General features: G+C 39.4%; 1 protein-coding gene across 1 annotated transcript in view; it reads right to left on the bottom strand.

Annotated features, from left to right (window-relative positions):
• Frem3 (FRAS1 related extracellular matrix 3) overlaps positions 1-18,338 on the bottom strand; it is a 60,287-nt gene extending 41,949 nt beyond the window's left edge. The window contains 22 exon segments of the mRNA XM_023705721.1: positions 5,553-5,673; positions 11,327-11,401; positions 11,404-11,412; positions 12,775-13,231; positions 13,233-13,756; positions 13,989-14,417; positions 14,420-14,602; positions 14,605-14,767; positions 14,769-15,130; positions 15,133-15,731; positions 15,733-15,794; positions 15,797-16,008; positions 16,011-16,202; positions 16,205-16,243; positions 16,246-16,388; positions 16,390-16,450; positions 16,453-16,713; positions 16,716-16,885; positions 16,887-17,103; positions 17,106-17,396; positions 17,399-18,000; positions 18,154-18,338. Of these exon segments, the coding sequence (XP_023561489.1) occupies positions 5,553-5,673; positions 11,327-11,401; positions 11,404-11,412; positions 12,775-13,231; positions 13,233-13,756; positions 13,989-14,417; positions 14,420-14,602; positions 14,605-14,767; positions 14,769-15,130; positions 15,133-15,731; positions 15,733-15,794; positions 15,797-16,008; positions 16,011-16,202; positions 16,205-16,243; positions 16,246-16,388; positions 16,390-16,450; positions 16,453-16,713; positions 16,716-16,885; positions 16,887-17,103; positions 17,106-17,396; positions 17,399-18,000; positions 18,154-18,338 (5,357 nt within the window).
• Between the last annotated feature and the right edge of the window lie 7,524 nt (positions 18,339-25,862).

Genomic DNA, 25,862 nt, shown 5'->3' with positions numbered 1-25,862 from the left:
AAGAAAGAAAGAAAGAAAGAAAGAAAGAAAGAAAGAAAGAAAGAAAGAAAGAAAGGGCTGAAATGATAAAATATAATGTAATATACTAAAATCTACTAATTGTCCACTCTACTTTTTATTATTTTATTTAGTTATTTTTTGGTAATACTAGGGATTGAACCCCAGGACTTTTGTACTGAGCTACATGCTCAGCTGGTTGGCAAGCTGCTCTGACTGGGCTTAAACTTGTGGTCTGCTGCCTTGGCCTCCTAGTGTCCTGGAATTAGCGGCGTGTGCCACAATGCTGACTTAAGTTGTGTACTTTAAGTGGGTGCATTCTATGCTATGTGAATTGTCTCAGTAAAGCTGCTAAATGGAAATTTATGATAAAATCCCTACCAAAATATAAATGATAATAGAATGGATATTTTGGTTTATCTACAATGCTTGTAAGTTAACATTTCTACTAGTTATAAGTATACAGCTAGTAAATTGTGCTAGTAAATTGTATTGTCATTTGTTACCTACATTTATCTATAAGTATTGGAAATGCTACATGTTAGTTACAAATTAATAAAAACAGCAGCTTGTTGAACTTTGTTTGCATATCTCTTTGATTAATATCTATAGATCCATTGTACTGAAAATAAACTACTTAGCAAGAAAATTGTTTTGCATTTGGTCTCTTTGATTCATCTGCATAAACAATTTTGGCAACTGAGACTAAATATTGGGCAATACTTAAATAGTTCAGGATTGTACCCTAAATCAGACTCATTAAAAAAGGAAATAGGTTCAATCATTTCTATACTCTTTAAAGTAAATGTTTGCCTCCCAAAAAAGAGATAATAAAAGAAAACAAGAGACTAGGGGAAAAAAAGGACATAAGAAATCTATTGTGCATCATGCTTCAAATAATCATTTGTTTTAACTTTAACCCTTACATTCAGTCACTTAGAAAGTCATTATCTTGAAAAGCTCATCTTTGATCAGTTTCATACTAATTCACACACATTCTGCTTTTATCAGAAGAATTGGAGACCACAAGGCATTTGTTTTTGCTTTTACTTTTTAATGTATTTAGTGCAGGGTCTACAGGGTCTCACTACACAGATTGGACGAGTAGTGATCCTCCTGTTTCCAGCCTCCCAAGTGCTGGGACTACAGGTGCACTCCACCACATCCAGTCTCAGTCCTAGTCAGTCTCAGCATGACCCGGGGGCAAGTCCAACACAGCACGTGGGATCAAACCCTGGTCCCTGAGCCTGCCTAAGCAGGCACTTTAGTCTGCTGAGCTCTCTGGCTGGCCCAAGCATTTGAAATAGATGATAACTTTTTTGGTTGAGTAACTCAGCTGGCTCTCCCAAGCCTGGCTCCTTCCAGCTGCAGTACAGCCATGCTGACAAATGGCTACTCCAGTATGATTCAGCATCTACCCTCAACCTCAGCCAACGGATTTCTAGCTCCTTGCAATTCCTGTGTCAATGAAACATTTTACATAGCCAATTTCAGAGAGAATTTCACTTACCTCTCTTTTGCAGATTCTTTTTTAGCAGAGTTTTCTAATATTCTTAGGTATGAAAAAGTAGGCATCATAACAAAGCATTCTGCTTCAGGGAATTTCTACTTCTAAACATAACAATCTGCTCATGTTTCTCAGCACATTTATTAGATCTTTCTGTCCAGATAGGAGTAAAGTGCTTTAGTATATGATGTAGAGACTATTTCACAATAAAAGAGTTTGGCAGTTGTTCAAGAAACTAAATGTAGAGTTACCAAATGTAATACAATTCCATTGTTAGGTAAATAACTAAAGTTGGGGAAAGGGAGTTGAAGATACTTACGCACCAGTGCTCACTTCAAACTTTTGACTGTGGTGCAGAAGGTTGAAACAATCCAAGTGTCATCAGCAGGTGAGTGGGCACACAGAATGCGCTGTATACATATGACAGGATTCTAAAAATGATGTTCTGGTACATCTAACAAAAAGGAGAACCTTGACAACATTGTGCTGGATGAAATGTCAGCACAAAAGGACAGATATGGTTATGAGTTTATTTACATGAAATATCTAGAAAGGAAATTTTATGGAGATAAAGCAGAAATTCTACTTCTAAGCATAACAAACTGCTCATTTTCTTCAGCACATTTAGTAGATCTTCTTGTCCAGATACGAGAAAATTGCTTTACTATATGATGTAGAGACTATTTAGTAATAAAACTGCTATGTTTATATATGTATTTAAAATAAATACATCAAAGGATTTTATATTTTCTAAAAACTAGTTTCCACAATGGAAAATAAACTTTTAGTAGGAGTAAATAGGGTTAACTAGGGGGAGTGTATTTCAGGCTAAGAAAGAGAAAGAAGAAACAAGGTATAAAATGAGCATGGTGATCATCTCAAGTGAATTCTACAAGGCAGGCCCAAGATACAGAGTGAATGAAGAAGAAAATGAGAATAGAAGGTGGGAAGAAAATGTAAATATAAATACCTTGACTCACGCGCATCACGAGCACCCGAGGTGGCCTCTGGAGTCCAGAGGCCATGAGCCTTTCCCCATTAGACCACAGGGCATAACAGTACATTCTAGTCTTCATTTTCTCACAAAGAAAACCAAAGGCAAGGCATTCCATTTGCATGCTCTCTTTTCTAATAAACCTTACTTAGCAAAGCTCTCGATTCTTGATTGTTTCATCAGACAGTCTCTTACCTTCACACTGTCTGGAGAGGCCCCCAGGAAATCACCAGCATGCTGTTCTGGGCACTCCGGTTTTGTACTGTTGCTGAGGCACAGGCCCCAGTGGCCCGACCAGGGCAAGCACAGGCGTACACACTGCACTATAGACTCCTTTCTAGTGAGGCAGGGCTTGACCATGCCACTTCGATGCATCTAACATGTATTGCATTTCTTTCCCAGTTTCCCATAAATATAGGCTGAGAGAAAGTGTGTAGATGAATGTATGCATATTTATTCTTACTCTTTCTAAATTGATTTAAGAAGTGGGAGTCATTACATCCCATGAAGACAGCCTGCTGCCTTGATGGAGAGTGATTAGTAAACTATCCAGCAGCCTGGTTTATTGGAAGAAGCTTAGTTAGAATGCAATGGGTAATTTTCCTATTGAAAACACTGTCTTCAGTGATTCCAGACAATACAGGCTGTATACGAGTCATTCTCCCCTACTGGAAACAGGAAAGCAGTGGTTTTTGGTTTCTAAAAGTGACAAAAACATTGTTCAGTTATTTGTGCTATTGTCTGTTCACCAGCAAGAACTCAGAGGAACAGTTTTATTTTCTCTAAAATAAACCTAAGGTTTATAAAAAATGAAACAAGAAAAATAATCATGTTTGGGGCTAGGTACACTCTCTACACAGATTATGAGTCCACACTTCTACTGCTTATGTAATTTTATATGATATTTTAAGATACATCATGGACACACACTGTCTTCCTAGTCAACTATTCTTCTAGTCACTTATGGGCTTGACTTTGCGTGTATTATATTTATACATAAATACCCGCTTCTAAGTTTGCATATACATATATATGTATATAAATTTGTTACAGGGTCTTATTATGCCTTATTCAGACCCATAGTGATCCTACTGTCTCGGCCTCCCCAGCACAGGGATTACAGGTGTGCCCTACCACACCCGGTTTCAGGGCTAGCATGGTGTGTCTGGGGTTCCAGGGTCAGAATGGCATGTAACACGGGGATCAAATGGGTACTTGTGCTTGCTAGGTGGGTGTTCAGACTACCAAGCTATCTCCCCAGTCTTTGCCTATAATTTTTGCTTTAAATTAAACATATTTGATTTATGACAAAGCATATAGCTTTTGAATTAAGAGAAGATGGATGAATTTCAGAATATTTTAAATATTAACCTTAGTTTAGAAGGATTAGGGATTTGTGATTTTCTTATTCTTCTATGTTCTTTCCTGGAATGTTTAAGTGTATATGACCTTCTAGTAATAATAAATATTTACTGAACTACATCATGATTTAGTTGCTTTAGCTAAAGGTAGGGGATAAAATCTTTCTTGTGATCTATGATATTTCAGATAAATTTAATGTTTTCCTCCTTTTAGAGAACTACATGAGTGTATATACATATATATACTCATATGCATTTGTTTATAGTTATCTACTTACATGGTACATGTGTAGTATAAAATTTAGGACTTAATTATGAAACTGCAAAGTTATATTTTACATTTATGTCTGGAGTGATCTTTTAAGAGCCTGATCATATAATGCAAAACAAGAATGAGCATAAACTTTTCAATAAACACTTTCCAAGCAATAGCATGTTTCCTAAATTGAAGTGTATGGTAATAAGGATATTTATGAGCTGGAAAATGAAAGTCAGGACCTTCATAATAAAGCAATCTAACTACTATATCCCCTGAGAATAGTAGGTATTGCCTAACTAATAAAGAACATTAAAAGAACATCATAATATTTCTTTTTCTTTCAAAAGTGTTTTCTCCCCCTATTAATTATTTTTGAAGTGTAATTGCTTTCTCGTGTGAGATTTGTTGCTTTACTGCATATTCAAACTGACTTTCAATTTCCATTTTAAGGAGTGAGTCAGAAACCAGTATAATTGTCGAATCCTGCCTACCTGAGAAGAATCCACCCTGATACTACTTTGTTTAGGTTTATAAAATGTTTTCATTGATGAATGTTTGCAGTACTTAATGATTACACTCACTGTGGTGAGTTGGCACAAGGAAATATCACCAGTGGACAGGAGCAGCGGACACAGTGCACTGCATGAGCTGTTGGGTTACTCAGGCTCAGATGTTCCCCAGGAGAGGGGATAGGCCAGTAGCCTTCTTGGAGAGGGCCAGCTGACCTCAGAACTCAGAGAGGGCCCGGTTCATCTAGTGGCTCCCAATGACAAGGTCAGGAAGCTGAGTTCAAACTGGCAGGGAACCAAATTCAAGATTGAAGGAGGCACCCAGACTGCTGAGAAAATCTGGTTCTAGCCTCATGGCCAGAAACCAACATGAACTTGAGCGAAACTAAAGGTGTAGGCTTTCTAGGATTATGCAATACCTGCCATAAAGGTATGGCTGGATTTCTGAGATTAGTCAGCTCGGGTCTAGACTTTGCCCGCGTTGCGTACCACTGACAGCAGAAACACACCTTGACATGTACAGTTTTTCTTTTCTTTCTTTTTTTAGTTTTCCTTATTTAAATTTTTTTCCTCTTTTATTTTGCCTTTCCTTGATTGTTATTGTTTTTAAATGAGTGTGAACACAGTTTCTAGTTTTATGTTGTTGTTGTTGCTGGTCTATGCTGTTCTTGTTTTTATTCTCTCCTTCCTGTCTTCATCAGATTTTCAAAGTCCATGTCTTCTTCCTTTTTCCTCCAGACTTGATTCTAACCTCTTCCTCTTCTTCTATTTTCCCCCCTTAGCTCTTTTCAAGTTTTCTTCCCTGAGAGTAAAATTGCCATATTGAGAGCTGATTTATTCTACACAATTTTCCAGTCTATTTTACATTTTGTTATAAAACCACAAATCTAGTTCGCATGGTTAAAGGTGGTAAATTAATAGTTACCTCAATATGGCATTTTCTGGGCTGTTTGAAGTTGTTGTTATTGCTGATTGCACCACTTTGTCCAAGGTGACATAATCGCTATAATCAGTTATTCTTCCTGATATACCAAGACTGAGATTACCTAAAGGTCATTAAAAATACGATAGGCTGGTGCCAAAGAACCAAGAGCTGGCTAAACAGGGAGCAACTTCTCATAGTCAGTACATGCAGAGGTAGGATCTTGCAACGGAATCAGCTACACCTGGGAGACAGCTCTGAGAAGTAGTCATTTCCTAAGTGTTCTAAATACTAGCAGTAAAGCTACTCATCATAGACAATTTACACACATCAATTTGGAAATTAACCCCCCCAAAATAGAAAATATGAAGACACTTAAACAAGATATGAACTCAGACTTCCAGCTCACCAAGAGAAATTCAGGGGGTAATGAGGTAGAACAACTTGAAGACCTCCAACCTGGATTCTCTGAAGTGGTAACAAAGCAGATGAATAAGGCTCTAGGAAAAATCAAATCAGAACTAATTTCTCAGATGAATACAGAGAAAGAAGGTGTTCATTGTGAAAAATACACTTAATAATTCTAGAGCAGGTACAGATAAAATATAGTGGTGCTTGGCAAAATTATGGAAACCATGAATGTCCAACATAGAAAAGAAATGTAATATATGAAACAAATTCAGACAGACATTCAAGAGATTAAAATTTGCATTGAAAGCAAATGCAGCAGAATGAGTCATTGTGAAGACAGAATTTCAAAGATAGAAGACAGGACTGTAGTTAGTGATCATTAAATAAATTATTTCTAAAAATAGTAAGTAGCCAAGAGAAATCAATCCAGCAGCTACTAGGTGATGTAAGGAAGAATAACAAGTGTAATTAGAGTCAATGATAAAGCAAGAGGAACAGTGAATGACATGAAAAAATTTGTTCACAGAAATTTACCAAGCAGAGAAAAAGAATTTGACATACAGATAAATGAGTCATATGGAACTCAAATTAACTGTGATGAAAGTAATCTACAATATGGCATATGATAGTCAAGATTCCAGAAATTGAACACAAGAACAGAATACTAAAAGCTGTTAGGGAAAAGAAACAAATAGCTGTATAAGAAAGCCTATCAGAAGCAAAGGAGCAGAGTCCAAGGCCAATCAGGTTGAAAGTCCATTCAAACGGCTATAGTTCCCTTAGATAGATTCTTTACATGGGGTATTTTATTTATTTATTTACTTATTTATTATTATTATTATTATTATTATTATTATTATTATTTTTTTTTTATATTTTAGGGAAGAGTCTACAGGGTGTTCAGGGTCTCACTACTAGATCAGATTTGTAGTGACCCGCCTGTTTACAGCCTCCCAAGAGCTGGGATTATAGGCGCACCCCACCACACCCAGTCTCTGTTGCTATCTCAGCATGCCCCAGGGGCAGGGCCGGCACAGCAGACCCAAGGATTGAGCCCCTGGCCCCTGCACCTGCTTGCAGGTGCTTTAATCTGCTGAGCTATTTGGCTGGCCCCTGTATGAGCCATTTTAATTCTTAAATCCTTTTCCTTTTCTTAAAACTTTGGATAATACCTATCTCACAGATTGTGGTAAGGATCAAATGGGATAAAACTAATGGAATAACAGAAAAGACCTATTAGGATATATATATATATATATATATATATATATATATATATATATATGTGTGTGTGTGTAATATAATATATATATTATATTTCAAAATTTCAGTATATATTTATGAATCTTAGAATATAATGACATATAAAGAGGAAGATAAATGAACCTGGAATATGTTTAATTGACGCAGTTCAGAGTCTCAGAATCTAAAATGTTCTACCGGTGACATTCATGGATATTTATAGAGTGCTTGCTATGCTCCAGGAACTCTTCTACAGGCTTTACGTGTATTGATTCCTTTCCTCCTTGTGGTAAGGAGAATAATTGGTCACTAAACACCACTCCTAGTACCAAATTCTGTCTCAGTTATTTTTTCTCATTGTTGGGATGAAATACCTGACATCCAGAATTAAGGAAAAAAGGTTTATTTAGCTCACAGTTTGTAGCACTCACACCCATAATTCCAGATGTGATCATGAATTAATTACAAACTTTAGAAGCCCACCACCCCATGACTGTATAAGGCTTTGAGGGGACAACTAGATACAAACTGTAACATTCCATCATATATTAGTTCCTGGAATCGGAAAGTATGTCACATTACTTGGCAAAAGGAATGTTTGCAGAAGTGATTAAATAATACATCTTGAGATAGATGAATTATTCTAGAATCACAAAAGTTCACAGAAGTGAAAGAGGGAAGCCGGTGCCAGGGTTAGGAGGCATGAGAAAGACGAGGCTACCTCTTGTGCTGCAAGTGGAGAAATTGGCACCTTCTAAAAGTTACTGGGAAGAGCAAGGAAATGGACCTAGAATAGCTACAAAGCCATGCAACCTTGACAAAACTTTGACTTTAGTAGAGTAGGTGTCTTAATTACTCTTTTCTCGTTGCTGGGACAAATACCTGACACCCGAAGGAAGGAAAGGTTTATTTAGCTCACAGTTACTGGAGGTTTCAATTCATATTCAGCTGACTCCAAGGCAGCACGGCACATAGCAGAAAACACGTTTTCATGGTAGGGGGCAAAGAGCAAGAGTGAAAAGGGAGGAGTAGCAGCAGCTCAAGCAGCTAGCTTCTCTTCCCTCCTTACATTGAAATGCGAATTACCCACCCCAGGGCAGGGGCAGCATCCACACCCACAATAATCAATCTCAAACTCCAGAAGCTGCCCCAGGACTGCATGAGGCTTTGGGGGGACACCTAGACACAAACCACAACAGTAGGAAAAGCCATTTTGTATTTCTGATCTCTAGAACTGTAAGGTGGCAGATTGTGTTGCTTTAAGCCACTACATTTGTGGTTGTTACAGTGCCAAAGAGAAATTAATAAAATAACAGTCCTTATAATAATCATATGAGCTACATTGTACAGTTCCCTCTAATCCACAGATGAACAAAGTACACTACATGTTCTCAAGAATACAAAACTACTGTGGGCGGAAGGTGAGATTTGGATGTAGGTATCTGGGTTCAGATCCCATGAAACAGAAATCTTCCTGTTATCAATTTTGGAATTTTGGCAAAATTTCATCTGTTCAAACACTTTTTGAGAGCTTCTGTCTGTAAGACCCCTGAGTTCATCTGACCCCCATGCCTCATGCACAGTTCTGGACATAGTCTTCTCTTAAGGCTTTTACTCTTGTTACTGTAAACAACAACACCAACATCAAGAAGTTCCACTTAAATTCAAGGATGAAACTACATTTTTACATGTCCGTCCATCAAAATTGTAATTTTCGTTAATATTCCATTATGGAAATCTTCTAAAAGTTGGAATTTCTTTTTAAGTGTTTGGTACAGGGTCTTGTTCTGCAGCTTGGACTCGATGTAATCTTCTTGCCTCAGCCTCCCCAGTGTTGGGATTATAGGCATGTGCCACCATACCCAGACTGGGTAGTCGGCTCAGGACACCAAGGGGTGGGGCTGGAGTACCATGTGGTGCCAGGGATCTAAACCTGGTCCTTGCGCTTGCCTAAGCGGCTCTTAGTCCAGCTGAGCTATCTTGCCAACCTTAAAAGTGGGACTGTTTTATTTACGTATTTATGTATTTTGTTCTCTTAAGACCGATTCTTGCTTTGTCGCCCAGGCTAGCCTGGAACTCACAGCAATCCTCCTACTTCAGCCTCTGAAATGCTGTACTACCATTCCTGGCTAAAAGTGGGAATAATTTTTAAAAGGAAAAAAGATTAAGTTGGCTACTATGAAGAGATGGATTAATCCAAGTAAAAAATTCAGACAAAAATGTTTATCTTTGTCAGTATTTGGAAAGTGTTTCAAGAATGTTTATTTTTAGTAGACATGGATCTTAGCTCTGTGTATGGCTTTCAGGACCAATTTAAAAATCCACTGAAAAATGATTGCACAAAAATTGCCTATCTTCTGTGTGTGTGTGTGTGTGTGTGTGTGTGTGTGTGTGTGTGTTTTAAGATATAGCTCTCAGCAAATGTATCTTCACATCTTTAGAGTGTTTACTTGATCAGTCTTATCATTTATTTTAAAGTGTTTTTGTTGGGTTAGAAAGTTTAATCTTTGACCTGTTCTTTGACTTCTTTCCATGATTTCATCTTCTCAAAAAATAGGTAGTGCATGACTAACTAGCAACTAGAAGTGGATTTGGAATTGGTGAGACCTAAACCTGATTCAACCTCAGTTGTTACCTGCAGGACTTCAGACAAGTTGCTCAAAGTCCGCCTTCATATTTAAAGTGCTTTCATTGTATTACTGTGTCCTGCCTGACTCCTAGAAAGTGGTAAAAATGTTAGCTACCAAAATTTAAAACCCAAACTTCATTACAAGCCGATTCCTGTGTCTGTTGCTACATACCAAGCATAGTATCACAGTCGGAGGGTTCCTTACCTAGCAAGAACAGAAGGGCAATGCTCACTCTCAAATACTTCTTCACTTCAAGCATTAGCTTTCTTTCCTTTACTAACTAGACAAAAAGGCATAATGTCATCTTGCTAGTAGCTTTGACTCTTGAGAACTTTGGAAAGGGAAGACATGTTAGTTTTCAAATTTAAGTGAGAAGATGAGAGGAGGCATGAGTGTTTCCCCAGCACAGAAATTAGCCCCAGCAGAAGAGGAGACCATCACTACCAGTGAGTACCTACTCTGTGCCACTAATATTATGTCACAGAATCCTTCTAGGGACTCCTTTGGATTAGATAAGAAGGTAAGTTTTTCATAGATGGGGAAATGAATAACAAAGGGGACAAAGGAACTTCTTCAAGGTCACATGGGGCACCTTGGGATTCAGATCCAGGATACCAGCTGGCCTCTTATACAGGCTCTTTTGCCATAAATTAGCCTTTGAATGGTTCCACGTGATACCAAAAGAGATTATTGAGTGGCCAGCAGCACACAGGCATAATTTCTGCTATTATCCTGTCATATTGCAAAGTGATTTTTCTCCTGAATGCATAATTATTGTACCCTTAGCTGTGTAAAGAAAAACGCTTTTTGCTAACTAGTTGACACCATTATAATGACAGAAGGTACAGTTGACAGACAAGGGTGCAGCAGAGACAGGCAGCTTGCTAGCAAGTTTTCTTTTATGCCAGAGAATTCACTTTGCCCTTCACAAAGAAGAGCACAGTTCAAAGGTCTGGGAGCCATAACATTCAGTTCTGCAGCTGCAAATCCCAATAAAATCTAAAAGTAGGATTTTCCCCCAGAGTAATAGACCATTAGCTAAGCTCCCCAAATCTATTGAAGATAAAATTCAGTGCCTTTTAGAGCATCACACTCAATCCAGGTCAGGGACATCCATCATGTCTTATTCTTCAAATTTCTCAATGCTTTCTCTTCATGAGTTGATTTGTCAAGAATCATTGGTTGAGTGTAAAGCATTGAATAAAAAAGAATTAATTTGCTAGTTCTTTGTACATTACTGATTATGATTATTATATAGAAATGATTTAATTTTTCCAGTTTATATTGCTTTTTTTGTTTTGAGACAGGTTCTCACTCTGCAGTTCATATGAACTTGAACTCACTATGTAGTCCAGGTTGACTCAACCTCTTGGTGATCCTCTTGCCTCAGCTGACTGAGTGCTGGGATGACAGGCTTGCAATATCATGGCTGGACAGTTTTGTATGGATTTTCACTCACAAGGAGTCATTTTTAGGATTTTACTGTTGACTTACCACTGTCTTCAATCGAGAAATAGAAGTCTTTTGTTGCGTTGCTTCCCTGTTTCAAGACATAGCAGATATGCATTCATCAATGTCAGCTACAAAGAGAAAATATCACACTGAGTCATACTGGAGCAACAGCAAACAAGGTTGCTAATCACTTTAGTGCTTTCATTAGGCACAGAAATACTGGACTAGATAAAATTTGAAATAATGTTAAAATGAACGTGACTCTATCTACTTCCTAAATCTGTAATGGCAAAAATAAAAATTACTTTAGGTCTTCTCATACGAGATGCATGTTCTCTGAGATAATGTATAAGAAAGGGCACATTATCATTGTGCTTGCTTTATGGGATCCTTGTTCTCTATGGACAGTCAAGTCTTGTAAAAAAGTCTATCTTGTGTTAAGCTTTTTGCATAAGCATAGAATTTGGCATAATGATGGATATTCATTAAAGCTATGTCAGGATGGATTGGAATAGGAGTTACATCTTGAGAGAAAAGAAAGTGAAAATAAAATGATGGGTTTTTTTTTTCTATTGTTTATTCCTTTAGGGTTTTGAGAATTTATTTCTTGGATGTGTAAATGCATCTTATCAGTAAATATTATAATTTTAAAGGCAATTTGTTCAGAGGGACTAATAAAAACAATCCTTACAGTGCCATACATAATTTCATTTGCTTTAGAAGCAATTTTGAAAATGTAAATAAGTATGTTTTAAACACATCCTGCAAGTTTTACTCTGAGATTACATCTATCTTACCTGTATCGTATGTGGAAAATTTTGCACAACTCTTAATATAGCATGCCCAGAGCTACTTAAGGAAGTTGAAAAATAACATAAAAAGTTACCAGAAGACAGCAGGCCGCATCACTTGGGAAAGTAGACAGCCTTGTCTTTAGTTCATCATCAGTAGTAACTCAAATAATATAACAGAAAATTATCTTTAAAGCATAGTCCTTCACACATTTAGACAAACTTATTTCAATGCTTTTCTAGATGTGGAAATTACATTATTAGATGTGGAATTATACACTAAAAATGTGTAATGTAATAATTTATACCCAAACTCTAGGTATCAAAAGTCTTTAAATATATGAACATTAATAAAATATACAAAGAATTTCTAGATGTTGCTTATAAAATTCAAAATCAAATCTGATATTATAGAAATGAATGCAAATGTACAGTATTTCAGAAATGGAAGCTACCTTGTTGTTTTATTGCATTAAGGTATAATTAGAAACTGCATTCTATACAAATGAGTTCCTATTACATGGCCACACTGATGAAATAGATGAAAAAGGAGTTGTTCCTTTTTTGTTTTTATTCTGCCATACTGTACAGGAAATGGATTTTACCGTGGATTGGCTGGGGTCAGCATAGTTTTGCAAAGAGCTGCGAGAGCTCCCCTTAAGGAGGGAAACATAGGAATCAGGGAGGAACGAGACTGACCTTGTGTAAATACTTGGGTGCTCTCGTCTCCAAGGCAAGTGTTGATAATGAAGCCATGCCCTGGTCCCCTGGTCACTTTATCCCTCAGGAGCCTATGAAGACTGTCCTCATCTCCTGCCTCTTGAGTCTTACTGGTAATGAGGAAGCCCAGGTGTTCATTGTGAAGCTGCTTCAAGGCTGGGGAGCCTCTGTTAATGACAATGTGCGGAGCCTTGTTGTCAACAGAAGTGATGTGGACCCTCATTACCTGAGGGGTGTGTGTCTCCAGGGCAGTGTCTGGGAAGTCATAGAAATAAATGTCCATGCCATCTGTCACAGTCAAGGAGAAATTGTCTTCCGTGGTGTCACTGCCATCATGCCAGTAGCTAATCAATTTCTCACTCAGGTTTTGCTTGGTAAAAGTAGTCACAGAATGGCTACCATTATATAGAATCCTACCATGGATAGGGATTGTAAAGAGTGATTGTAAAGAGAATAAAATCATCTGGCATACCCTTGTCTTCCACTGTCAGCTCTAAAGAAGTGAGCAGGTTGCTGTCTCCTTCCTGCAGAGTTAGATTATGGATGGTCAAGACAGTTTTCCTGTTGTCTCCATCTGTGAGGAAGACCTTGAAAGCCCTGAAAACAGAACCATAAGCACCAGTCACTCTGAACTCAAATGCATCCCTCTTTATCTCCTCATTTGAAATATGGACACAGGATATTTTGTTGCTAGCTAGTTGAGGCTCAGCAAAACAGGAAATAGACTCCCCAGGCTGGTCAGAACATGCCAAGTGGCCCAGGCCAGGAGCCTATGTAATGGTGAAGTGAAGTGGTGCCCTAGGGCTTTGAGTGTCATTTATGTTAAGCAGTGAACTGGTGAGGGTCACTCTGTCCCCTTCTGTCAAAATGATCCTTTTGCTGACTACTCCAGGAAGGACCCTGTTGAAGTTGCTAATAGCAATGTAGAAGTATTGTTCTGTTATAAGATTAACCCCATCTGACAGTTAGGATAGATATACAGCTACTTTCTCTTAATTCAATGAGTAGAAAGATTTGTACTAATAGTGTTTGTGGACAGGATATCATGTCTGCATCCTGTACAATGAATAACCACTAAGAAGACAACAATATGCAATGTATTAATTATTGAAACTGTCCTACTAATCAGTTTTGAAACTGTTTCATTGCTATTTGTTTCTCAACAAAATTATTTAAAAAATTAATCCCATCTGTTACATCAAACTTGATAAAATCAACAAACCCTTTTTGACCTGTATGAGTATAACAAATGAGGCCTCTATCAATTTCATCCTGGGTAAGATTCATTCCCAAGGAGATATTGTTCTTCACTTCTCCTCTAGGTTTTCTCATTCTCTATAGAAGCCCTTGTTAAGGCCCAGAATGGAGGATAAAACTGAGGTTCTCATCACCTGAGTCAAGATCTATAGCCTTGAGGACCTTATTTGTGATGACTTTAGAGTGTCCTGTTTCTACTCTCAGTCCACTGTTAATGATCAGCTGAGGGGTTGCACCATTCACTGGGATCACCACAATTGGTATCTTTGTGTGGGTAGTCTGCTTGCCATCACTCAGCCCGATCTCAAAGCTGTCTTCTGTGGTCTCCCAGTCACCATACTTATACATGATGGTGGATGCCTCTGGATCTCCTGTAAGGTAAAGCTGCAGATGGGCTGGTTACTTGAAGCCAGCTGCCATATAATTTGTTCATGGCAAGGGAGGGCTGTAAGTTGAAAATGAAGCTTATTTGGTGGCAGGTCAGTGTCTGCTCCACTGAGCAGTGGGCTATCTATGACCAGGCTCATCCCTTCTAATACCAGAAACTCAGCTCAGGCTGCTCATCATTGGTGAGTAAGATGATGATTGGGAGGAAGACATTTGGGGAGAAATTGATGCTATCAGAGCAATAAAATGTGAATTGATCTGCTCATGGTTCTACCCCCTCATGGATATTCTGTACATAATTGATGTGTCCCTCTTTCAAATCCTTGGTATATATAAAAGGCACTGATGGCATTATGAGCCCTGGACACTTCTGAGCTAGGAGCTGGTGCAATGTTCTCCAGGTAGCCAGAGGCTGGCTGCCCAATTACTTTGCATAGGACTTCATCTTGAGAAGTGTCAGCATCTTCAGTGTTGAGATGCTGTAAAGTCAAGGGGCTCTTCTCACCTTTGTAGACAGTGAAGGACTCCTCTGCTAAGACTTTGGGGGCTTCATTGTCCACAGGCAGCACTCTCACTTGCACTTGAAAATTCTTTATTTTGCCTTCCCCCTCTACCTAGTGAGAAGAATCCTTGGAGAGGATGAAGCTGAAGGAATTGCACTGCTCTTGGAAATCAACTTCACCTCCAGTGAAGTTACTGCCCCACTGATGAGGTCTTCTTGGGTGAATTGTTCTGTAGGCAAACCATTGACCAGAATAGTGCCTAATTGAGGGCTGTCTTCCACAGCAAAAGACATCAAGTCATTTATTTCCTTCCTATTGTGAGTAACACTCATGGTGATTTCAATGGCTTTATTCTCTAGTACATCTATGGAAATATCCAGTGATGGGCTATCTGTGATAGAGAGCCTGGGACTTCCATCGGCCACAGTCAGATGCACAGAAACCTTGACAGTGATGGGTATGTGGTACACCCCATCACCTACCTCCAGATGGAAGCTATCACGGCTGGTCTGGTCTCTGCTTCACTGGTAAGAGACACTCCCATAAATAATATCAGCTCATGTGAAAGATTCCCCTGGGATCATACATTTTTTGAAGTACTATAAGTGACCATGTTGGGAACCCCGGACTAAAATGAAGACAATTTGGTCAATATCTGTGTCAGAATCTATAACATCCAGCTCATTACTGCTGAGGATAAGCCTGTCTCCCTATGAGATGGTAAAGTCTTTGTTGGTAATTTCTGGAGGCTGGTTGTCCACGGGCTGCAGGAAAACTATGAATGTGCCTTGCAGCATCCTCTACCTGGTAGGTGAACTGTACAACCCAAGGTATAATCCCCAGCTTCTTGTGTGTGGGGGCTGGTAAGCAATCTTGTGGTGATTTAGCTGGACCTGAGTGAAGTGCATGATGGGCATGTCTGGTGAATCAATGAGCACAGTTTCTCCGGCCTGGATCTGGTGGTGGCTCCCTGTGTCCACTGGGGGTGTCAGTAAGGTGTAGCACAGCTTCTTGTTATCTGAGTCTTAGTCAACATATTGGAGAAATTTCTTCTGGAAGTGAGTTGATATCCTCGCACAGTCATTTGCAGAGTAGATCCTATGTACAGCTCTGGACTCAGCAAATCCACAGGTTGGACCTTGATGGTGAAGAAGTGCTGGTTGGATGGATTGAGTGGGTCATGGTCATCTTCCACATGGAAGGCGAGGTGGGCCATTACAGATTGAGGGCTGTGTGGGCCAAGGTGGCAGTAGAAGAGACTTTCGTTATGTCTCTCTGCAGTCACTGAGTCACTACCATCTGAGTCCTTCCTTTTCCATGTAGTGCCAGTCACTGTTTGGAAGGGACAGAGGTGGTTCAGCCTGCCAAAGCAGCATGTCCTTAAGGTGCTGACTAGAAGGGCGGGAACCAGAGACCAGATCCCATTCTCTCTCATTTCCCTCTAGGGACGATCCTCTGGATGGTTGAGTCCTTCGAATCAATGTCTGTAGCACTCAGGACAAAGGGTGCCCTTACATCAGTGAGAGTCCTGTGTTGGCCCTGAGTATTGGTGGTTCATCATCCACAGGTATGACGGTGAGGGGGAGGAGGTGCTCCATGTGCTAGTGCTCATCTTCCACTTGAAAAATGATGTTGTCACTGCCATCATGATAGTATACCACTTGCCCTGCTGCCAGGTCCCCCGGTGTGAAGTATTTGTAGCCAGTAGGTGCCTCAAGAATCACCAGCTGCCTGTGTCTCAGACCCCTGACTGCTGCCATTTTCACTTCCCCAGATTTTCTTTGTCACTGATCTGGAGGTTATAGGGACTGGACAGAGGCCTGGACTGACCCTCCAAAAGTAGTAGTCCCAAGTGATAGCTAGCTACCAGAGCCAGGGCATTCATGGGATTTGCCACCACAGTGACGGCGAAAGGCTCTGAAGCAGCACCATCACTGTCAATCCCCTAAGCTCTAGCTGAAAGACAGATCCCTTGTGGAGCTCTTCCTAGGGGGACAATAAGCAACTCTGAGCTCCTGCAGCTCTCTCTGGGTGAAGAAAGAAACTGGAGGGCCCAGAGGGTCATCAGTGCTGACTACCTAGCCCTGCTGCCCCCGGTGCCCTGGTTGGACTGTGGGGACATTAAGAATGCTGAACACTAGCTCATCAGGGTCTGACTCATCGTACTTTGTGCCAGTGAATCAGGGGTCAGGGCCGTTAACACCATTTGATTGATGTCCAGCACCATCAGGGCCAAGAGGCTGGGCCTGGACATGGTGTTGGCAGATGCTCTGTGGATCCTTACTAGCAGCGGAAGTGCTCGAAGGCAAACACCTCCAGGGAACCGTGTCTCTTCTCTACGACCCTAGCAGTGGTCCCTGCTGGGGGAGGAGGTGGCAGTGTGCTGGTATAGCACTGCAGCGCAGACAAAAGTCTCACAGTCCACCAGCTTGCCTCTGGGCAGGGGGGCCCCGCAGCATCCACCAAGAGCCCATAGTTGGGCAGTGGGCTGCTCTCGAGGGGAAGGGCTGTGAGCCTGCACTTGCGGGGAGCCGTGTCCCAGGAGTCCTGGGAGAGGATGCCAAACTTGCTGCAGTCAATGGTCTGGGTCCAACACCGCAGTTTAAACTCGGTCAAAAGCCTGTTGTGTGTCACCAGCTCCAGTTGGGAGAAGACCACTTCCACCGACAGGACGACCAGCGTCTTTGTCAGGACTTCAGAGCTCAGCTGGATCCGCACCCAGTCGCGCCTGGGGCTGCTCAAACTCAAGTGAGTGCAGAGGACCTGGCGCACCCCGAACGTGCTGAGGAAGTAACGCATGCTGAGCGCACCGTGGTGCAAGGGTTGGACGTCCAGTAATGTCACCTCGCACCGGTCTCCTGGCTGCACGCGAATCACCAGGTCCCGGAGCGAATCGAGCCAAAGAGAGCTGCACAGGGGCACCTAAAGCTCAGGGTTGGCTGTCAGGACGCGGGGAATCGCGGGGCCGCTGTCATCAGGGGCTCCCGAGGCAGACTGGCAGGACGCCGGGCTGGGTCCTTCCCCATGCAAAAATACCTGTCCCTGCAGCGCACGACAGCTTAGAAGCAGGCAGGCAAGCGCTACAAGCTGTGGGAGTGTAGCGGAGGGTTGCAGAGAATTCCCAGCCACCGCCCCGGGGGTACGGGGGCGGGGGAGGGAGGGGAGGTTTCGGGGTACAGACGCCAGAAGGGTCTCCTATCCCAAGAGGGGCCGATTCTTGGCAGGTGGTGGCTGCTGTCCAGTCCGGAACTGCTGCCTGAATCCTGTTGCAGCCAGCAGCGGCACTTGAGTCGCGCAAGTGTTAGCAACAGGGAAAGGGACCTGCCACCTCCTGCTGTCACCGCCTCCCGCACGCCTCGTCCAGAGTGTCTCCCCTGAAGGGTCAGTTCTACGCATTGGAGCCACCGTTTGAGTGGCCCATTCATCCAGAGAGTGGTCTTTCCGGTAGAGTGGAGAGAAATCATTGCTCTTCCTCAACCCTGACAGGAGTGCATTTTCTTGCAAAAATTGAATCTCGGCGTGGACATAAAAAAGCTGTCAGAAGCTAGTTTGCAAATAGGATTTTCCAGCTGTCTGAGGAAACAGCTTTTTCCAGGTCTTGCACTTTTATGCTTAGGAAGCAAGCCTCACATTTTTCTTCTGCTTAGCTATTGGGGAAAAACAAAAGAAAACAAAACCAGTCCAGGCTGGCAAAACTGAATAGTTTAGAATCTGTTTCTAGGCAGTGGGTCTCATGCAACGCGATGGAGCACGCAGGTCAGTTTCCTTTTATTTTGTTAGAATATAGTTTCATATCTGATCAACAGAGACTGTGTGAGTTTATTAGCCATGGTTCTTACTTTCTATGTAGAAGAAAAAGATAGAGTATCCAAAAGGCAAGAATGTCAAGGCAAACAGCAGAGAAAATATTTTCTACAGATTCTTGGATTGATCTCTATAAATCAACTTACTTACCAACTGGAATCAGGTTTTCAGATGCTGATTTCCACGCTCTGTGGGCTTAGTGCTGGGTACAATCTCATCTCAATTTTACAAAATATGGAAAGCCAACTTGGTCACTGTGCAGAAGAATCTTTTCCTATAAATAAAACCGTAGTTGATATGCCTTCTTACACAGTTAGTGTGACTGTGACTTTTTGTTGACAAGAAAAACAAATGAACACCAAACTGTATTGATACAAATAGCTTCAAAGGGAATCCAAGCCTGGAATCCAATAGGCTCCTAAATTAGTCTTGAAATTTTTCCTTTACAGTGGTGCAGAGGCTTATTCTATTGACAATGGCAGTTGCATCAGTAGCAGCCAATTCTCACAGCAAGAATATGAGTGGTAGTACTATGAAAGAGTTAATCTATTTAAACATGACATTTATCCAGCCAGTGAAATGCTGTGTTCTATGTGATCCTGTAAAGGAGAATGCTAGTACAGCCCAGGTGAACATAGATTTGTTTAGATAACAGATTTAAGGTGCATACATTTGGGATAATGTATGTTTAGCCTAAATAGGCTATGTTAGTGCGTCCAGAAAATATTATTTTAAAGTCCTTTTTTATTAAAACAAGTAAAATGTCATCACAAGTGAAACAGGTATTATATTTCATAAAGCTACTGCCATGCTCAAAATCTTTTCCTTTATGGTCCCAAAGCCATGTTAGTGGGTTTCTGTGTCAGTGGACAGCTGTCTTCCACAGTAGCCTTGAAGTTTTATGAGACCAGGGAGTATATGGTGTTTATCATTAAGACCTAGTGCTTATGCTAAGGACTGGCACATAGCTGAAATATACTAAGCATTTATGTATTGATTGATTGACTGAGTGAATAGAAAAATGAAAGAGTACCATAAAGCTGAGATAAGCTGTGAAAATGATTTGTCCTATTTGCCAATTAAATAAAAATACAATGATTTTAACTTTTATTTTTGCATATGCTGAGTATTCTGAATTTTCCCCAATTCTGTAAAAGTACAGAATATAAATAGGAAATGCATGAGAAATATATGATTCTACCTTCATTAAATATGTCTCCAAGAGTTTTATAGCTTTAGCCATGTGCTACTGTACATTATGATCAAGATCTGTTGAACAGATGTACAAATATTGTATGTGATTCAAACACTAATGTATTTTCAGAAGATGTTAGTTGAAGTGAATGGAGAATCAGTTATGCAGGATAAATAAGTTTGAGATCTAGTGTGATGTGGTGGTGACAGTTAGCAGTAGTGCATTGCATAATAGGAATTTGCTAGGAGAGTATGTCTGGTGTCACCAGCACACATCGCAATTTAAGGTGATGGATATGATAATAATTATTTTCATCGGGATGATTATTTCACAACATCTATTTGTATCAAAACATTCCATCATATACCTTAAAGGTACACAATTTTTGCATGTTTGTTGAGATGTTACTTTGTTGAAAGATTAAAAATTAAAATTAAACTATACACAATATACTCAAGTACAAATTAAACTATACACAATATACTCAAGTGTAAATAATAATTAATTTTCAAAAGTAAATTTTTTCACAAACCAAAGACTAAGTTTAAATCAATTTTTCACAGTTAAACAAGTAGCCTAAACAACTAATTTGAAGATAACATCATGCAATACAACAACCATTGTTGAATTCCTATTACTTTGCTTAGTGAAATTTTATATCGTTTCTGTTACTGTTTTTCTTGTTGCTATTTTGTATTCTTTAAAAAATAAAATATATAAAACACAAAATAAAGCCCTAGTTTAATGAAACACTAGTCAAATTATTTGAAGCTTTAATAATTTAGAGAGAAACAATATTTTAACACTACAATTAATAAGAATAAGAATAATGGATAATTGGGGCTGGGTATTTACCTCCACGGTCGAATGCTTGCCTAGCAAGCTGCAAGCCCTGGGTTCAGTCCTTGGCACCAAAAACAAAAAACAAACCTCCCCTTAAAAACAATTCAGCCAAAAAAATACAGTAAAATCAAGACTAATGAATAATAAATTCAGACAACAAAATATGAGAAAATGGACAATTATTTGTTAGAGAGAGAGAGAGAGTGAGAGAGAGTGTGTATCTTTATAGTGGTTCATCAAAAGTTCATGAGTGCTTTTGTTTGTGAACAATTTGGTTCACAAAAAGCATTGTTTGGCAAAATTTGTTTTGTTTGCAAACTCTGCATTGGGTGGCAAACACAACAATGGCCAACCTTACCTCATGGACACAAATGTGGCCATCTTTAAACATTCACAATTTTATTTATTTGTTTGTTGTATTTAGTACAGGGTCTACAGGGTCTCAGTATGTAGACCAGACTCATAGTGATTCACCTGTGTTCAGCCTCCCAAGTGCTAGGATTACAGGCGCACACCACTACACCCAGTCTCCATCCCCATCTCAGCTCACCCCGGCAGTGGGGCCAGCACTGCATGCTGGGGATTGAACCCCAGCCACTGCACTCTGCCTAAGCAGGTGCTTTACTCATCTGAGCTATCTGGCCAGCCCTGAATTTAACAATTATATCTTGATTATTTCATAAAGTCTTATGTATATCAAAATATTACATTGTATATCTTAAACATTTATACTTTTTCTTTATCAATTATATCTCACAAGAGCTGGAAAAATGTTAACTTTGAAAATTTATTTCATTGTTCGATCCTTGTAGTATACAGTGTCTACATTCCTATATGAAGTTAGTACATGTACATAACATCACTTTTAATGCTAAACTGTTACTATCAAGTGATATTATATGATTTTGCTAGGGGTCTTCTAAGAAGGTGCCACAGCTAGATGTGTAAACAACAGAAGCTTATTGCTTCATGGCTCTTGAGGCAATAGGTCAAATTCAGCAGTATTAGTTCCTTCTGAGGTCTGAAGGGCAGATCTCTTTGCACCCTGTCTCCTTGGCTTGCACCTGCTGGCCTCATCCTGTGTCTGTTCACACTAGCCTCCCTTTATTTGGCCAAACTTCTCTTTCCCACAGGATCTCAGTGACATTGGAGTAGCACTTCCCTGCTGACCCCATTTGAACTTGACTACCTCTGTAAAGACACCTATAAGTCAGGTCACATTTTGGAGCATTAAGGTTAAGAATTCACTCCATATATACATTTTTTGGAGTAAGAATTTAGCCCATAACACTCATCCACTGACCCTTCAAAGTTCATTTTTTCATACATGCAAAATGCATCTACATCATCTTCCTATTTTGCCAAGACTAAATCCATTATAAAGTTAACTGTAAATGCAACACCTAATCCACATATCACTTAAGTCAGTTATGGATGAGACTCAGGATATGATTCTTCTTGGGGTCCAATGCTTCTCCAGTTGAAAAACCTGTGAAACCAGATGATACATCTGCTATTGGTGGCTTATGTCTAGATGTGCCCTCAAAGTCTCATGGGGTCATAGGTAGGGCCTTTTCAGAAGTGCATGGATCTAGAGTATGTGAAGCTGGGGTTAAGAATGTGTGACCAGTAAATTAGTCCACTGATTGGTTCAGCATAGTTCAGTGTGAGATTAAGAGTGCCCCACCCAAGGTGTGAATGCTGCCCTCCTAAGGGCAGGTAGCCTGGACAAAAATGTAAGGGACTGAAAGAGGGCTATTGTGGCTTCTTGTTGCTTTTTGCTCAGTTGCTTGCTGCCTTGCTGTCTCCTGCCTGCTTGCCATGGACATTTTCTCCTCTGTGACACTCCTCTGTCAAGTGCCCCTCTGCCTTGGAGCCAGGTGATCATGTACTGAAACCTCTACAAACTGTGAGCTAAGTAAACCTTTCCTCCTCTAACTCTGATTGTTGGGTATCTTGTCTCAGCCATGAGAAAAGTAACTAAGAAATCTGCTTCTAAAATACAGTGGTGTAAGAGGCCAAGGGTAGGTGTTTAAATTCTGAAATGGTTAAACCAGGAAGAAAATAGGGAGTATGTGTCTCCAGCAAGTCCATAACCTGGCAGAGCAAATCTCATTATGTTTTCAGGCTTGAGAATAAGTTTTTTGACTGGATGCTCTGCCTTCTCCTTCCCCTGGGTCCACTGATGGGTGGTTCTGTCCTTAGCCCAAGGTGGTAATTTTTTAAACTTGCTACAAAAAAAACTCTGTCACTAAAAGAAAACTTTTGATAACATCTTGAAGGAGAAAGGAGGAGGAAAACAATTGTTTAATTGTAATTTAACCTACTTAATACTTTGAATATCTATAGTGTTAAGACAGTGCTTGATGTCAATTCATATTTGTGTGATTAGGTACCAAATCAACATGGAAGACTATATATATGGCAAGATTTATTATCAAATGCTTTGAAGAAATAATTATAATAAGAATTCTCAATAGTACGGTATACATTTGCACTATGATTCCTTTATACATGTTCATCATATATATATATGTATATATATATATATTTGTTTACTTATTTATTTATCTTTTTCCTCAGATGGGACTAAAAATAGTGTCATTTCCTTTCTTTCTTTTTCTTTTTCTTTTTTTTTTTTTTGTAGTGTCATTTTCTGTATAACAGGATCCAGGAATTACACTGGGGAGGAAGTCACATCAAGATCACTTCAGCAAATGAACTGTTAGTTTTAAAATATATGAAGTCACTGCAAAACAATGTTTATCATAATGTCTAGAGTATATTTTAAAATGATATGGTGACTAACAGAACATAACATGAGGTGCTCAGGTCAATTATTTCTGGGTGTATTTATGCAGGATTTTTTCAGTGGAACAAGGACAAGATTTCAATCCATGGACTTAGTAAAGTAGATTTTTCTGTCCCAATAGAACCGAATCTCAATTCTTTTTTCTTATTGGCAATAATTTATTGTATTTTTCTTTTAATTTTTAAAAATAATTTTATTGAGAAACAAATAGCAATGAGGCAGTTTCAAAACCGATTAGTAGGACAGTTTCAATAATTAATACATAGCATATTGTTATATGCTATGCTTCTTAGTGGTTATTCATAGTACAAGATGAAGACATGATATGCTGTCCACAAACACTATTACAAAAAAAACCTTTCTATTCATTAAATTAAGAGAAAGTAGCTGTATACCTATCCTAATTTGAATATATAGATGCAAAATGGTCCGTCATTTGTATCCCTTTTCTGTTTAGTTTTGTCAGAGGAGGGTATTCCACTGTCATTTAAATACTGGAGGTGTGTGAATTCAGCAAAATATTCCAATATTCCAGTAGTCATAATAGCAGTGGGTTTTCCGTAGGACTCTCAATGTCAAAAGATGGTGACTTGAGCATTTTACAACTCAGCATATTAATATGGTTTTACTTTTTATAACCTCATTTTTATACTTTTCTGCTGTATGGAAAAAAACAAGATAAAACAAGACCTATAAAACAAAAGATGCAACTTTTGTTTCTGCCAAAATCAATGAAATTCCCTCAGGATTTATCCTGAAACCCTGTACCGCAGTTTGAAGATCCTTTGTCATGTCAGCCATGTGGATGAGTCATGGCAATTGCTTGACCAATATGTTCTCTGTGAAAGCCTGAGAGAATGTTTTCTCTCCATGTGACTCTCCTTAGGCCCAATAAACATTGTCAATACTTTCCTCTGTGGCCCCATAGTCTCCTTGATCAGAAAATTTGGGACACAACTGAGTTACACAATGTTGCAGTACAGGTTCTCCTAAGTCCTGAGTCTTCACTGACTTTGAGAGGTTAAGGCCAAAACGTTGGCTGTCCTTGTAGCCCTTCTTTTTCTCTAATTTTTGGTGTGCAAACTTAGGTTGTTAACTCTCCAGAAGAGAAGCTTATTATTATTACCCTACAACACAGGCAGTTGACCTTAACCTCACTATCTGTCTGAATATCAAACATCTTAGGCATAACATGGAAAAGGTATTTTGCATCAAGTAGTGGTATGTTAAACTTTAAATCCCTACAGAATATGAAAAAATGTAAAAATAAAAAATTATAAAAATAGAAAATAACAATTACATATTTTACACCAAAATTTAGAAATCTAACCATCTACAGCATTGTAGCAGGACAGTTTTATGATTTTTTTTCTTGTCTCTTGTTTTCTTTATTTCCATTTTTTAAACAAACATTTACTTGAGAGACAGTATGGCAGTAGTTGGTATGATATGACTTGCAGTACATATTTAGAAGACCAGAATGACAGGCATTCCAAGCATGACCCTAGCACGACACATTGCTATCTTCAGTGCAATTGCTTAGTTCACAGGTATCAGCATATGTAGTTACTCAGGGTGAGAATCCTACCAATTAACTGCTAGTTTCATAAACCTGCTGAAGAGTCTCAGGATTATTGCCTTAACCATCTTATGCATATAAACGTATGGGTCTGCCTCTGTCATGTTGCCTAGCTTTTCCCCTTGACTTCTCTTCATTGTCTAAAACTTAAGTTCTCACTTTCCTTTTAATTGTGTTCTAATTTTCTATTTTTATTTTTTCTTTTGAATTCTTACACTAGGGAGACTTATGATATTTACACATGTGGATCTGGTTTATTTTACTTATGAGTATATCTTCAAGTGGCATCCACTTAAATATGAAGGCTTAGAGTTTATCATTCTTTATAGCTGAGTAATACTCCATTCTATAAAAACAGTACACCTTTTTCATCCATTCCTCAGGTGATGGGCTTCTTAGTTGTTTCCAAGATTTGGCTATCACAGATTGTGCTGCTATAAATATAGGTATACATGTATCAGTCCTCTGGGAAAATTCCCAGTGGGGGAATAGCTGATTTGAATGGGAAATCTAGTCCTCATTTATTAAGGAGTCTCCACACTGTTTTCCATAATGGTTGCATCAGTCTACATTTCCACCAGTAGTGGAGAAGGGTTTCTTTTTCCCCACAGCCTCTCCAACATTTGTTCTTGGTTGATTTCTTTATGATAGCCATTCTTTCTGGCATGAGATGGCATCTCAGTGTTG

This window comes from Octodon degus, unplaced genomic scaffold (genome assembly GCF_000260255.1).
Source record: "Octodon degus isolate 3935 unplaced genomic scaffold, OctDeg1.0 scaffold00227, whole genome shotgun sequence".
NCBI classification, from domain to species: domain Eukaryota; kingdom Metazoa; phylum Chordata; class Mammalia; order Rodentia; family Octodontidae; genus Octodon; species Octodon degus.
Note: the sequence above shows the minus strand (reverse complement) of the source record. Positions and strands in the feature narration are given on the sequence as shown.